We start from the raw sequence: 13,562 nt of genomic DNA on the forward strand, positions 1-13,562 counted from the left end.
TAAGTATTACAATTTAAAAGTCTATTTGATATTTGTGATTCAGTTTTTTGCTTTGGTGTAATGTTGTGGATTGTATCTATAGTTTGTTGACTTCTTGTATCAGTGAAAGTGCATCGATGTGGTTTCCTTTCGTATCGCGTCTGACATCATCACGTAACGTATTTTCCAGATTCTTCCACCTGCAGCTAATCCGCCATGTTTGCTTGTTCAGGTGATGTTCACAACAGGTAAGTGAAATGAATACAGCTTATATTTGTTATATACAGAATAATGAACACTTTCAGGGATAAAATGGTCCAGCTGGATTGTTTAAATGTTGTTGTGTAAGTCTTAAGCATTAAGTAATATCTTCATGATGTTTGATTGATATTGGGAATACTGTTTTGGCTTTATATTGAAACCACTGGTGTTTAATTGCCCAGTGACAATGTAGCTGTTAGCATTGCTATAGTGCCCTGCTGCTCTTCCAGTTAGCATGTTGCTATCAAGTCTAGTTCGTTTCATTATGAATTAAGTATTAAAATAAGCTCCACGTGTAATACTCATTTTCGCCACAAGAGGGGGCACAGTGCAAGGGGAAATGCCATGGGGTGAGATTCAAGGTTCAAGGCTTGTATTGTCATTTGAACATAGCTACAGTTTAGATATATCAATGAGAAACTGAGGTCTCAGGGTCCTCCAGCAGAGCAACACAATAACACAGATACAATAGTTAAAATAGTGCGAGGAGAGAGGGTCTGCAGAATCAGAACATCCCCAAACCCATTGAATATATTTTATTTGTATTTCTTTAAAAATAAAAAACAGTAAAAAAAGCTATACCTAAGAGGACGATATTATTATGAATAAACAATAAAGTATTTTTTATGTGTAAAATTGGCTCCAATATTGACTTTGATGCATTTTTTACATTTATTATGTATTCTTCAAAGTGTGTAACTCGCCAATGATTAGCAAGAATACTTTGAATTTGAGCATTTTGTTGTTGTGAAAAACACCAAGAACCTCAAGTCTCAATCTGGTGGAAAACTGCCAAAAATAGGAGAATTTCATTCAGACTCGAAGGAGAATAGAGAATATAATTTCAAAGCAGGTTTCACTGGATCCAAAGATCTGTTATATGAATATAGAGAGTCCTCAGCTCGCTCTTCGCCAAAACCTGGATGGCATTGTTTTGGGAAAAGTCACTCATCACTCATTGGCTGCCACGGATGCTGTCAGGCCTCCCATTGGACGAGATATCCTATATATTAAGAGCTAGACAGCCTGAGTTTGAGACCCTATGGAGACCCTTTATTGATCATGTGATGGATCTGATGGTCAAGACGATGAATAGGTGCAGTTCCTGACACGTTGTAACTGTGACTTTTCTTTCTATGCATAATGTTTCCATCTGATTGCCTCGTGTTACACGGATACAGACGGAGCAGAGTAAATCACTTTCCACCACTTCAGAAATCTCCTCTGCAGCCACTTAAATAACAGCTTCGTGGCTTCAAAGGAGACATGCGTGATTACCCAAAGCCTCGTGGACTTTCCTTATCTTTCATTACCTCACAATGATGCTAATGGAAACACGTCAGAGCTCAATTCATATTCTTTTATTCAAAATACTTTGGGGACACTTCCTGTGTTTATGTCCATTAAATTGAAAACAGTGAAACACAAACAAAAGTCAGACACACTGAACGTCAAAACCTCTCCTGAGCTAAAGACAACACAAACAGCGTCAAGCATTTATTTAAGAAACAGAGATTATTTCATCTCAACGTTTGGAGAAATCGTGGAAATGAATACTGTTTGTTTTTCTGAATGAACAGGAAACATCGGCAGGGCTGCACTAAACACCGCTGTAGTAATAATGCGTGATAAATACTTAAAGAAAGATTCTTATATATTTATAATCTGGGACTTTTAGAGTTGAAAAGCGACTGTATTTATTGGTTTTAGGGTCAAATGCTCAATAAAACAAATAAAGCAGAATTGCAAAACTGATGGGGGATTATTAATCGCAAGTCTTCTTATTTATAAATGACCGAAGGCACATATTCAGCCTCAGTTGAAGGGTACGTCTCGTGCAAAGAAGCTTTCCATTCAACCCCTTTTTTTGGTAGATATTGGGAGACACTTGAGTCTCAATCCAACACAGACACGCTCTGATCTGTGACCACTAACTCCTGATGAATCAGAGACTTAAAAAGATGCGTCAGCAACGATCAGGGCTGAACACCTGGCAGAAGTAACGAGGTGGGACTTCTAGGAAATCAGGAAAAGCTTCTTTTGGGATTTTTCAGTCATTCAGAAAAACAGAGCAGAATTTATTCCCATTGAGATAAAAGATAAATCTAGTTTAATCAGAAAAAAACCCACTTTTTATTTCCTCAAGTGTTTGCATTCTCTGGCCCGTACACGCTGCCATCACACAGTGAAACATTAGCTTTGACCTCCAAAAGAAAGCGCTCCCGATCACCGTCAGATTCTCCCTCAACAAAGAGTTTGTTTACATCCTTTGAAGCTACATCACTTCGTCTTTAGACCGCTCCACTTCCTGTCATTTCTCTGGAGACCACGATCCGTGTCCTCCTCTCTCCGGACATTAGCTCGCGCAGAGCGGCTCTCCTCTCATCGTTTGTCCTGAAAGGCAATACTTATATCGTCTCTTTATTCTCCACAAAGCGTCGTCTCACTCCGGGATCTCCAGAGGTTTCATGTCGTTGTCATGTTGCTGATTGGCTAATGGTTACACAAGACAAAACATCGTTATGACATCATCAAGTGGCCAAAATCTGATCAGCTCATTTTCAGACAGGTTTTTATAGAAATGGATCAAAAAGAGAGAGAATCTTTGTTCCTGAAACTTTCAGAGTCTCTTTACAAAGAGGGGACACATGGTGATGTAGAAGAGACATGAAGAAGAGGGGACACATGTTGACGTAGAAGAGACATGGAGAAGAGGGGACACATGTTGATGTAGAAGACACATGGAGAAGAGGGGACACATGCTGATGTAGAAGAGACATGAAGAAGAGGGGACACATGTTGATGTAGGAGAGACATGAAGAAGAGGGGACACATGGTGATGTAGAAGAGACATGAAGAAGAGGGGACACATGTTGATGTAGAAGAGACATGAAGAAGAGGGGACACATGTTGATGAAGAAGAGACATGGAGAAGAGGGGACACATGTTGATGTAGAAGAGACATGAAGAAGAGGGGACACATGTTGATGTAGAAGAGACATGAAGAAGAGGGGACACATGTTGATGTAGAAGAGACATGGAGAAGAGGGGACACATGTTGATGTAGAAGAGACATGAAGAAGAGGGGACACATGTTGATGTAGAAGAGACATGGAGAAGAGGGGACACATGTTGATGTAGAAGAGACATGAAGAAGAGGGGACACATGTTGATGAAGAAGAGACATGGAGAAGAGGGGACACATGTTGATGTAGAAGAGACATGAAGAAGAGGGGACACATGTTGATGTAGAAGAGACATGAAGAAGAGGGGACACATGTTGATGTAGAAGAGACATGGAGAAGAGGGGACACATGTTGATGTAGAAGAGACATGAAGAAGAGGGGACACATGTTGATGTAGAAGAGACATGGAGAAGAGGGGACACATGTTGATGTAGAAGAGACATGGAGAAGAGGGGACACATGTTGATGTAGAAGAGACATAGGGGACCTTTAAGTAAAGAGTCAACCAAACTGACCTGAGACGTATTTTAGTTGGAGTCAAGCTTGTTGCTACTCGTGGACATATACATGTTTGGATTAGAGGGAACTACGGGCACCTTTTGGGGGACTGCAGGCGGGTCACGGTCCTCCAGGATCTGAACTCGGGGCTGCTGCAGTTCTTCCTCAGATCCTCCAGAGCTTTACGAGTCTCTTCCTCCGCCTCCCGCTGGAACTCCTCCTCCGTCAGCAGGCGGCGAGTCTCCGTCTTCCAGCGAACTGCAGCTCTGAGCCGCCTGCAGGACAGAGAGGACATCCGTCAGTCACAGGTATTCAAATGGCTCTTTAAACATATATATAGTAATGATATTAATGTAGCGGCTGGGATGAGGATCAGCACCTCCAAATCTGAGGCCATGGTTCTCAGCAGGAAACCGATGGACAGTCCACTCCAAGAATGAGTCCTTACCCCAAGTGAAGGAGTTCAAGTATCTCGGGGTCTTGTTCTCGAGTGAGGGAACAATGGAATGTGAGATGGGCCGGAGAGTCGGAGCAGTGGGAGCTGTACTGCAGTCTCTTTACCGCACCGTTGTGACGAAAAGGGAGCTGAGCCAGAAGGCAAAGCTCTCTGTCTACCGGGCCATTTTCATCCTACCCTCACCTATGGTCATGAAGGATGGGTCATGACCGAAAGAACGAGATCGCGGGTACAAGCGGCCGAGATGGGGTTTCTCCGCAGGGTGGCTGGTGTCTCCCTTAGGGATAAGGTGAGAAGTTCGGTCATCCGGGAGGGACTCGGAGTTGAACCGCTCCTCCTTCGCGTCCAAAGGAGCCAGTTGAGGTGGTTCGGGCACCTAGTTAGGATGCCACCTAGTTAGGATGCCACCTGGGCGACTCCCTAGGGAGGTGTTCCAGGCACGTCCAGCTGGGAAGAGACCAAGGGGTAGACCTAGAACCAGGTGGAGGGATTATATCTCTTCGCTGGCCTGGGAGCGCCTTGGGACCCCCCAGTCAGAGCTGGTTGATGTGGCCAGGGAAAAGAAAGTTTGGGGCTCTCTGCTGGAACTGCTACCTCCGAGACCCGACCACGGATAAGCGGGAGAAGATGGATGGATGGATATTAATGTATGTCTTTGGTAGTTAATTATATAAATTATTGTCATTGTAAATGTGGGAAACAAATGTATAAAGTAAATGGAAAAAATAAATAAATAATGTTTTAGAGAACAGTAACATTTATTATTATTATTATTATTATTATTATTATTATTAATACATATAATTACAATACTAATTAATCCATTAAAGATAGAAAAGTAAATGGAAATAGTGATTTCAAAAATAAATAAAAAAACATTTTAATTGTATATTAAAAGTGGTAGCCAAATGTCAATTAAATGTTATTTATATAACCCAGTATCACAAATAACACTTGCTCAGGGGCTTCGCAGAACACCTCACCGAAATAACAGAATTAAAGGGGAAATGTTCATCATTAATAATAATAATAAAACAAGTGAACAAAGTGAATCGTGGATGTCGAGCTCAAACGGCGGAAATAAGCAAACATCATGCACGACTTCAAATAACAAATACATTTGAAATAAAGAAGATTAGAAATAAACAATCCTCCGTATAATTGGATGAATGACAAACCACCTTACAGCGAGAAGACATTTGAGTTAGCAAGTGGAAGAAATGGATGATTTATGACGGAGGGAAAGGGATGTATGATTTTATTTGTTATACTTGAATTCATATGTAAAACACTACTTGATGAATGTACAACTCAATAAATATTAGAGATTAGACCGTTTATTTTTTAATCCTGTAGATACAATAACAAAGAGTGCTCTGGGTAATACAAACACATCCTCACAGCCTGAGGAACACCACTGAAGGTCCTCAGACATCGTGAAAAGTGATGTCTGATTTTCAAGAGAATAGACTTTGTATCCGTCTCTGAATTGTTGGTCATTTAAATATTTTATTTGTGTACTTTTTGATACTCTCTCCCTTTGTTCTATCTAGGCTCTAAGAAGTTAACATGTAAAGTACTTTGATGAAGGTACAAACTCAATAAATGTTAGAAATGTAATCCTGTAGATACAATAACAAAGAGTGCTCTGGGTAATACAAACACATCATCACAGCCTGAGGAACACCATTGAAGCTCTTTCAGATTTAAATGCCCCCCCCCCCCCCCGCCCCCTGCTCAAAAGACTAAACATTGGCTAAGCATTAATTTAATTCATTTTAGATTTCTCACATTGTGTAATTCATCATTGATCGGCAAAATACTTTTTTGAGTATTGCATTTTTATTTTTTTTGGTTTCCCTGAGGTTCAATGGGAACATGTGTGTCCTTAAGGCTCTGACTGTCTGTATTTTGGATACACACTTTATCACAGAAACAAGCATTTAGCTTCCAACATGTAAAATAAAAAGGTCATAAATGTCCGCGGTGAAGCAGAGGGTTAAAGAGGCGGAAGGTCATCAGATAAGGCTCCGTGTGGGAGATCAACTCGCTCTACTTTCCTGGTACCAACACTGTGAGATAACACTCATCTGATATATTCACTTTGATACAAACTCAGATAAGACTCACTCCACACGACGTGGATTCAAAACAGAGGTCACTTTGTTTTGATTGTAATTATTTGAGGTGAGAAAGGTCAGAACATATTCTACCTCCTGAGACCCCTGAAGACAATACGATAACAGGGACTTCAAAAGGGAGATGTGGTTTCAGCTGGAAGTCTAGATCTAAAACAAAGATGTCATTTATAACGCTGACTTTCCAAATATGCAGATTGCTGAGTCAGCATTGATCACAGTTAGCGTCTGCTGCCCTCTGCTGTCTGGGAAGAGGAACGCAGTCTCATTCCTCCCTCTAGTCCAGGGGGGTCAAACTCAATTTCATCTCGAGCCACATCAGCATCATGGTTGCACTCAAAGGGCCAGTTTTATATATATATAAGACTCTATAAATATACATATATAAATATTTAATATATTTAAAATAATGTATTATATTACATGATTGCCTCTGCATTGGATTATTATGAGATAGGGTAATAACTTCATAATTAACTACGTCCGAAAGCAGAAGTCTAGGGCAAATAATTGCAAGTCTCTTCAGTGAGAATGTCACAAAATGATTTAAAAAGAAAAGCCAAATTCTGGAAAAAAAAGTCAAAATCAATTAAAATTCGAAAAAAACAAGTTACATTTGAAAGAAAAGTAGCATTTGTGTGCTGTGTTGTTATTCGTGTTTTCCTGATACGTTGCTCAAAGTACTAAGCGGTTCAGTTTATTCTACGTCGCTGCTGCTTGCCTGCCCCACCACCACACCAGCTTCCATCCCAGCTTCCACCTGTAGGCTCGGGGGTTAGTTATTTAATCATAACTCATCGTGCTATGTATATCTGTGGAGTGATGATGACCGAGCCTAGTCGCCAAACACAACTATATGCTGCTTCTAATAAACATGTTAAAGAAACACGTGAGTTGTCTGACTGAACTCACTTGTTATGCATTCATAACCGTACAATCCTGTTGTAATTTAATGTTATGGCCCAAAACACATCACACCACATATTGCACACGTGCATGTGTGTGTTCAGGTTCAAGTGTTAGTGCACATATTCTTTGAGAAAGGTGGAGTTCCCGTGGGGGGAGGTGGGCAGAGGGAGGGGAGACCAGGTGCATGTTGCGAAACATTATTGTTACAGTGGATGAAGGGGGTGGGGGAGGGGTATCTAAAGTCAAAGATGAATCTTGATTGGGCCAAATTTGACCCTGAGTCACCCAAAACAATTCTGCTGGGTCTCCCCAGACCCCAACACCAAATGATACACTTTTTTTCTAGACCTTCAGACTTGGCTAAAATTGTCAAAATCTGTTTTGTAGTGCTTATGTAGCTGTTGTGGAGGATATCATGAAACCTTGTTCCGTTAAAAAAAAAACTAGAGCGTAGTTATTATATCATTTTAACTTGAAACGGATCACGGGAGACCCCAACACAACATAAGGGTTAAACTAGTAGCCTACAGATGATACTGATGTTGTTTACATTGACTTTTTTACTGACACTGTTAACTGCCACCAGGTGATTTTAATGTTTGTCTATTCATATTGTAGTTTTTAAATTGTAATTGAAACAAAGAGATTTCCTACACACACACACACACACACACACACACACACACACACACACACACACACACACACACACAGAAAAATTATATATTGAAGTCAATGGAGAGAGAAAAGTTATCTTTCGATCTCGTTTGAATTGTGCCACGTATTACACATATGATGTTTGTCAATGTGAAAGATAATTTTGCAAGTAAAAAAAAAAATGTTTTGTCGTAAAACTGAAGTAAGATTTTTTTGGTGTGAAAGGGTCAATGAACTACATCTCTGGTTTCGCACAACAACACACGTCACCAAGATGGCCGTCACTACCGTCTTGCCAAAAAAGGGATTGGCTACCCTCACTATCACCACAATGAAACACGTCCAGAAGAATGTTATGCAAAGCTGTCTGTCTGCCTTCCTTTGATTCTCTCTGAACTGCCTGGTCTTTTTAATGTTTAATGTCAACCATTTGTGCAGATAGCATGAAGTAATAAAAGACTGCAGATGCTAATGTAGCGTTATCGTTAGCATTTCTCCACCGGGGGCATCCGGGCTTAAAGGTGTATTATAGAATGATCACACCGGTGTGACAGTACTCTTCAAAGGGTTCACGAAATATGACTACTACTCTACTGTTTAACACTTTGGTTAACTTAATGTTACTTCATGTTAAGGCTAATACAAATGACAAGGCTAAGCCGGCTGTAATGCTAACTAACGTGCTTGCTACTAGCTAGGTAGCTAACTTGATCCAGCCACTCCTGGTCCCTTCATCAGACGGGAAGCGAAAGAACGAGTAAGACCCATTGCTGGTATGATAACAGCCTGGTACTAAGCACACAGGCATCTTGTTAAAGTTATCTTAGCTATCTCTTATTTAGTGGAGGAAAACAATTGTGACATCACTTACGCGACTCTGGGATTTGTAGTCTTTCTTGTTGCGTATTTTTCATAGTCTTATATTTCAACAGTTTTACGACAAACTCTGACTTTTATGACATGGAAATTATTTTTTAAGATTGACAAACATCATATGTGTAATTCATGGCACAATTCAAACGGGATCGAAAGATAATCTTTCTCTCTCCATTGACTTCAATACATCATTTTTTCGAAATAAGGTCCCATGGAGCGGAAGTAGAAGGACGGGACTTCGCCTCTCTATATACTTTTTGAATGTTGGTAAACTGATTATTAAGTTTGAGCTACACTCCATCATACAGGCACTGTAGGCCTACTTGTAGATCATTTATGTTTGTCTGCTGTGTTCCTAGTGTTGTTTTCCTGAGAACATGCTCAAAGGTCTTTTTTTCCACATGTTTATGGTCAATATGTTCAGTAATGATTGATCAGCAGAAGACACTATATAAAGCTGGGATTACCACAGAAACTCTAAAGTAGATCTGAACAGACTGCCACTTTGAGAATGGAGAGGACCATGTGTTTTCCTCTTCAGTCTGACAATGACATTGTTCCACATCCTGCTGAATCCCAGGGAGGAGAACCAACAAATGTGTCCGAGCACCAACAGACCTGTCCTCAAGACATCCACGCTGTGCTGAGAGAGATGAGCGCCTCTTTGGCTGAACAGAGGGTGGAGACGAGGCACCTTCAGAGAGAGAACGAAGGTACTGTGGTGTGTAAGGTGGGGGCAGATGGAAACCGTTCTTGTAGAAAGTGTTTTCACTAAACCAGTTTACAGGATTACTTGCAGATAATGATACTGTTCTAGCTCTCTACACTCTTCTTCTGTTAAAAAGGCAGTTTGGCATGTTAGCATGCTGCTAACATATGCTAATCAGAACCTCAGCAACATACAGCTGAGGCTGATGGGAGCATCTGTAGTTGAGTTATAAACCAAGCTATTGGACCTAATACAATGTCCACTTGATGTGTCCAACCCAGTTTGTCACTCAAAATGTCTTTCTGGTGGCAGTCAAATCACAATGTCTGTAGCGACTGAATAACGCACATTGTTGTATCCAGAGTCAAGTTGTTAACGTGGCTAAAATAGTGACTACACAATTAAGTGAAATAGTAAGGGACGATGTGCAGCGAGGCGGTCGTTAATGAAAAAAGAACACTGGGTGATCATGGAGCCCAACGTGAAGCGGAGGGATTTTGATCCCAACAAACCAACGACTTGAGTCATTAGTCATTTCTAAATGATTTTATTAACTTAAGACGTATCGTATTGCTAATAAAAATGCTCCGTTCCACTGCGTACCAACGGCTGGAACTGCAGAATGTCTGAACTTAAGATGAATGGCAGCACTGATCGGGGTTAACTGTTACTGTGCGAGTACGTTCACACTTTCTTTTCCACTAACAAGTCCTTAAACAATGCCAGAACAGCCCATAACGTGTTCCTGTTAGTGTTTACTTCCTGTCTGGCACCTTCTGTTGATTTCTCAGACGTTCAACACTCTGACTTTGAAGCTCTTTCCTTATCTCCCTTGATTCTCCTTAGCAACGGTCATTATTTTTGCTAAGCAGCTGTGTGTTATCTTGTATTAACAACCTCTGCAATAAAAAAATGGACCAATCAGAATCGAGTATTAAACTTAGCTGTGAAAGAAACGAAAGTAGTGCAGGAATGAATTTGTTTTTATTTTTCAATTAATAACTATACATTCATTTGATTATTGAATAAAGCACAAACCGCTAAGCTGGAGAAGCAGAAGACTGAGGGGGAGAAGCTGAAGACTGAGCTGGAGAAGCAGAAGACTGAGGGGGACAAGCTAAAGCAACAACTTCAAGGTAATGTGTGGACAAGATCATGGCTCAAACCAGGGGCGGACTGGGACTACAAATCAGCCCGGGACTCTCGACCGGCCCACTTCGGTACTGCCGGCCCACCGCGGTGCTAGTGACTTACCGCAGAGGTAGACATTAAGGGTAAAATGCCACTGGCATTATATCATCACTGGCCCGGAGCATTCGTCCAAAAAAAATCGACTAATAATGAAGAAAATTAACACATGTTGCAATAGTAATGTATGCACTAACTACATTACTACTTGTACTACAACATTTGAATCATCAGTTCTTCCTCATTTTCATCAATTGTTCATATTTGGTTTATTAAAATAATGATATTGTGGTCATTGTTTAAAAATGTCTGCTATTATTATGAGTATTATTATTTGTGTAATGCGCTTTCTGCCTTCCTGTCATTAGGAGTTAGACATGGCTATGTAATTGATTTGAGAACCTTCATTATCCTAAACTGCTGGGACATTTCGCCAATACCTTTATATTGTCTCTTCACTTACTTGTCAGCATAGGTCGGCATTGATGTACAGAGCCGACAGAAGACCTTGTTTATATTGGCATCATATTGAGAGGTGCAGTGACGCGTCCTAGAACCAGGAAGTAAGCCGCTGGTTCCCTCGACAAAAAGCAATGGGACTTCTCCACAGGGTTTTGAAAAATAGCTGGAAATAAGATCGGTGGAAAACAAACCTGTTTGATAAATGCACGTTTTGTTCAGCCGGATAATCTCCACATGTCTACCATACTTTTATAATTTTCGAATTATAAATCTAATCGATAGATTATAAAAGGGTTTTAGGACGCGTCACTGCAACACTAGAAGCCAACACTAGAAGCCAACTCTAGAAGCCAACTCTATCGATCAAGCTGGCTGAAACGTTCTCTCCCTCTTCTTCTCATGCTCCCTGTCACTCTCCTTTAACTCCTCTGGTAACTTTCTTTTCTTTGAAGATTTTTTTTGCCCGGCGCTTGGCCGGTTACCGCTGGTATTAAAAACATTTTTGGCGAATGGTTAGGTGGCGCGATAGTCTAGTGAAGGAGCGCGCTCCCGCTCACGGGAGCCTGCTCGCGCTGCGCTCCGCAGCAAACAGCTGTTTGCTTTTCACCCAACAATGACAACCGACTCACGAAACGCTATGTTGTAGCGTTGATAAACGAAACAATTTAACTAACTTGCTAGTCAAAATACCAATACCACAGGACAATTATTTTAAAGCAATATTTTTAGTGGCCCGAGCGGGCAGGTGGAAAGTACGTTATGCTGGCCCGGGATCTCTAAATAGTGCTTCCGGGCCAGCGGGCCATTTATAATGTCGAGCCCTGCCGGTTACCTACTTCAGTACCGGTACTTCAGTACCGGCCCATCAGGATTCGTCCCGAACGTCAGTCCGCCCCTGCCTCAAACTATTCATAGTGAAAATGATTTATGATAGTGTATATTATAATATTTTATATATGTATTTTTTAAAAACATAAATGTTCCATAGGCAAAGCTAACCTTGATGAAGACAGTGAGGATGAAATACTTGTAACTATCAAACACTATTTCTTTCAGACACAAATATGTAATGATGTCACTTTCTTCACAGTACAAGCAGCAGAGCTGATCGCTGTGAGAGCCAGGTCAAATGTCACAGACAACCAGGTGGAGGCTCTGAGGAGAGACGCAGAAGGTAAACATCGATCTAAATGATTACATTTAGTTTTGAACAGGCTCATTCCCAATATGTGCATATTTCAAAACTTTCATTCACAGTAGGTAAATAAAATGTGTCTCCCTCTCTCTCTATTTCTCTCTCTCTTTCTATCTCTCTCTCTCAGTCAAACAGGTGGCTTTCACAGCCTCTCTGTTGGCTTCAGGCTCAGGAACTATCGGACCATTTAACACTCACACTAATCTGGTCTTCAGAAAAGTCTACACAAACATTGGGAATGCCTACAACCCAATCACAGGTACTCAAATGTATACATTTAAAAATCATATTAGGTTTTCCGCTATGCTGAATACTAATACGTGATCAGCAAACAAAGCTCAAGTAAGCTGCACTGACAACAAATGTCCCACAGGTTTTTTCATTGCACCAGTGAGAGGAGCCTACCACTTTGAGTTCTACGTAGGTGCAGATGGAGATCTTTCACAAGCTTCAGCTGCTGGGTTGATCAAGAATGGAGAGCATATTTGTCATGCATATGAACGTCAACCGTCAGGTTATGGGTCATCTGCAAATGGTGCCACGCTGCTTCTAGAGGTCGGAGATGTTGTGTTTTTGCGTTTGTGGCCAAACGATCGAATATTTGACAATGAATCTCACCATAGCACTTTCAGTGGTCATCTGCTTTTCACCATGTGAAAGGGAAACTCATCTTATTCAGCTATATGCTCTATTTTGTTGTATTAAAGTCTCATTGTGTTTCTCCTGTAAATGAAAGCTGACTGACAAACTTCACAGAAACAGCCATTCATAAATATCACACATGTTGTTTCATGTTCTCTTGATTTGATTTGAATACGATCATAGAAACAAGGCCGGATTAACCATATGGGCAACCTGGGCAAGTGCCCAGGTGCCCTTGAGCAAAGAGGGCCCTCAGTGACAAGATTTTTTTTCCGGGCACAACCTCACTCATCATACATTGTTTTAAATGACACTCACTCTTCGCCTTAAATAACACAGCTTCTCCATAGGGTCACATTACTGTAGGTCTCTGTACTGTAGGTCTCACTATACATGCGCTCAACTTTATTACTATGCGGCGGCGGTGTATAGCCGAATCACAGCCCCAACCTTTGAGCAACCACACAATTTCACTACATATTTTACTTTTGTAACTCTCGATGTTTGTGACAAATAGAACTCCCCGTGTACTTGTACAGCCAGCCAGTCATATTTTGGCATTAAGTGGGGTGCTGTTCTGAGGGTTTGATTGATATTACCTAGGTCTTCTTGAGCCATACACTGT

At 40.9% G+C, this 13,562-nt stretch overlaps 1 protein-coding gene across 1 annotated transcript in view; it reads left to right on the forward strand.

Annotated features, from left to right (window-relative positions):
* Nucleotides 1-9,237: 9,237 nt before the first annotated feature.
* LOC307038380 (uncharacterized protein) overlaps nt 9,238-13,562 on the forward strand; it is a 4,531-nt gene continuing 206 nt past the window's right edge. The window contains exons 1-5 of the mRNA XM_079696298.1: nt 9,238-9,454; nt 10,482-10,586; nt 12,191-12,274; nt 12,423-12,554; nt 12,669-13,562. The exon at nt 12,669-13,562 is cut by the window's right edge and continues 206 nt beyond it. Of these exons, the coding sequence (XP_079552424.1) occupies nt 9,253-9,454; nt 10,482-10,586; nt 12,191-12,274; nt 12,423-12,554; nt 12,669-12,952 (807 nt within the window). The 5' untranslated portion in view covers nt 9,238-9,252 and the 3' untranslated portion in view covers nt 12,953-13,562. The remainder of the gene's footprint in view (nt 9,455-10,481; nt 10,587-12,190; nt 12,275-12,422; nt 12,555-12,668) is intronic.

This window comes from Notothenia rossii, assembly GCF_949606895.1.
Source record: "Notothenia rossii genome assembly, contig: SUPER_4_unloc_1, whole genome shotgun sequence".
NCBI classification, from domain to species: Eukaryota; Metazoa; Chordata; class Actinopteri; order Perciformes; family Nototheniidae; genus Notothenia; species Notothenia rossii.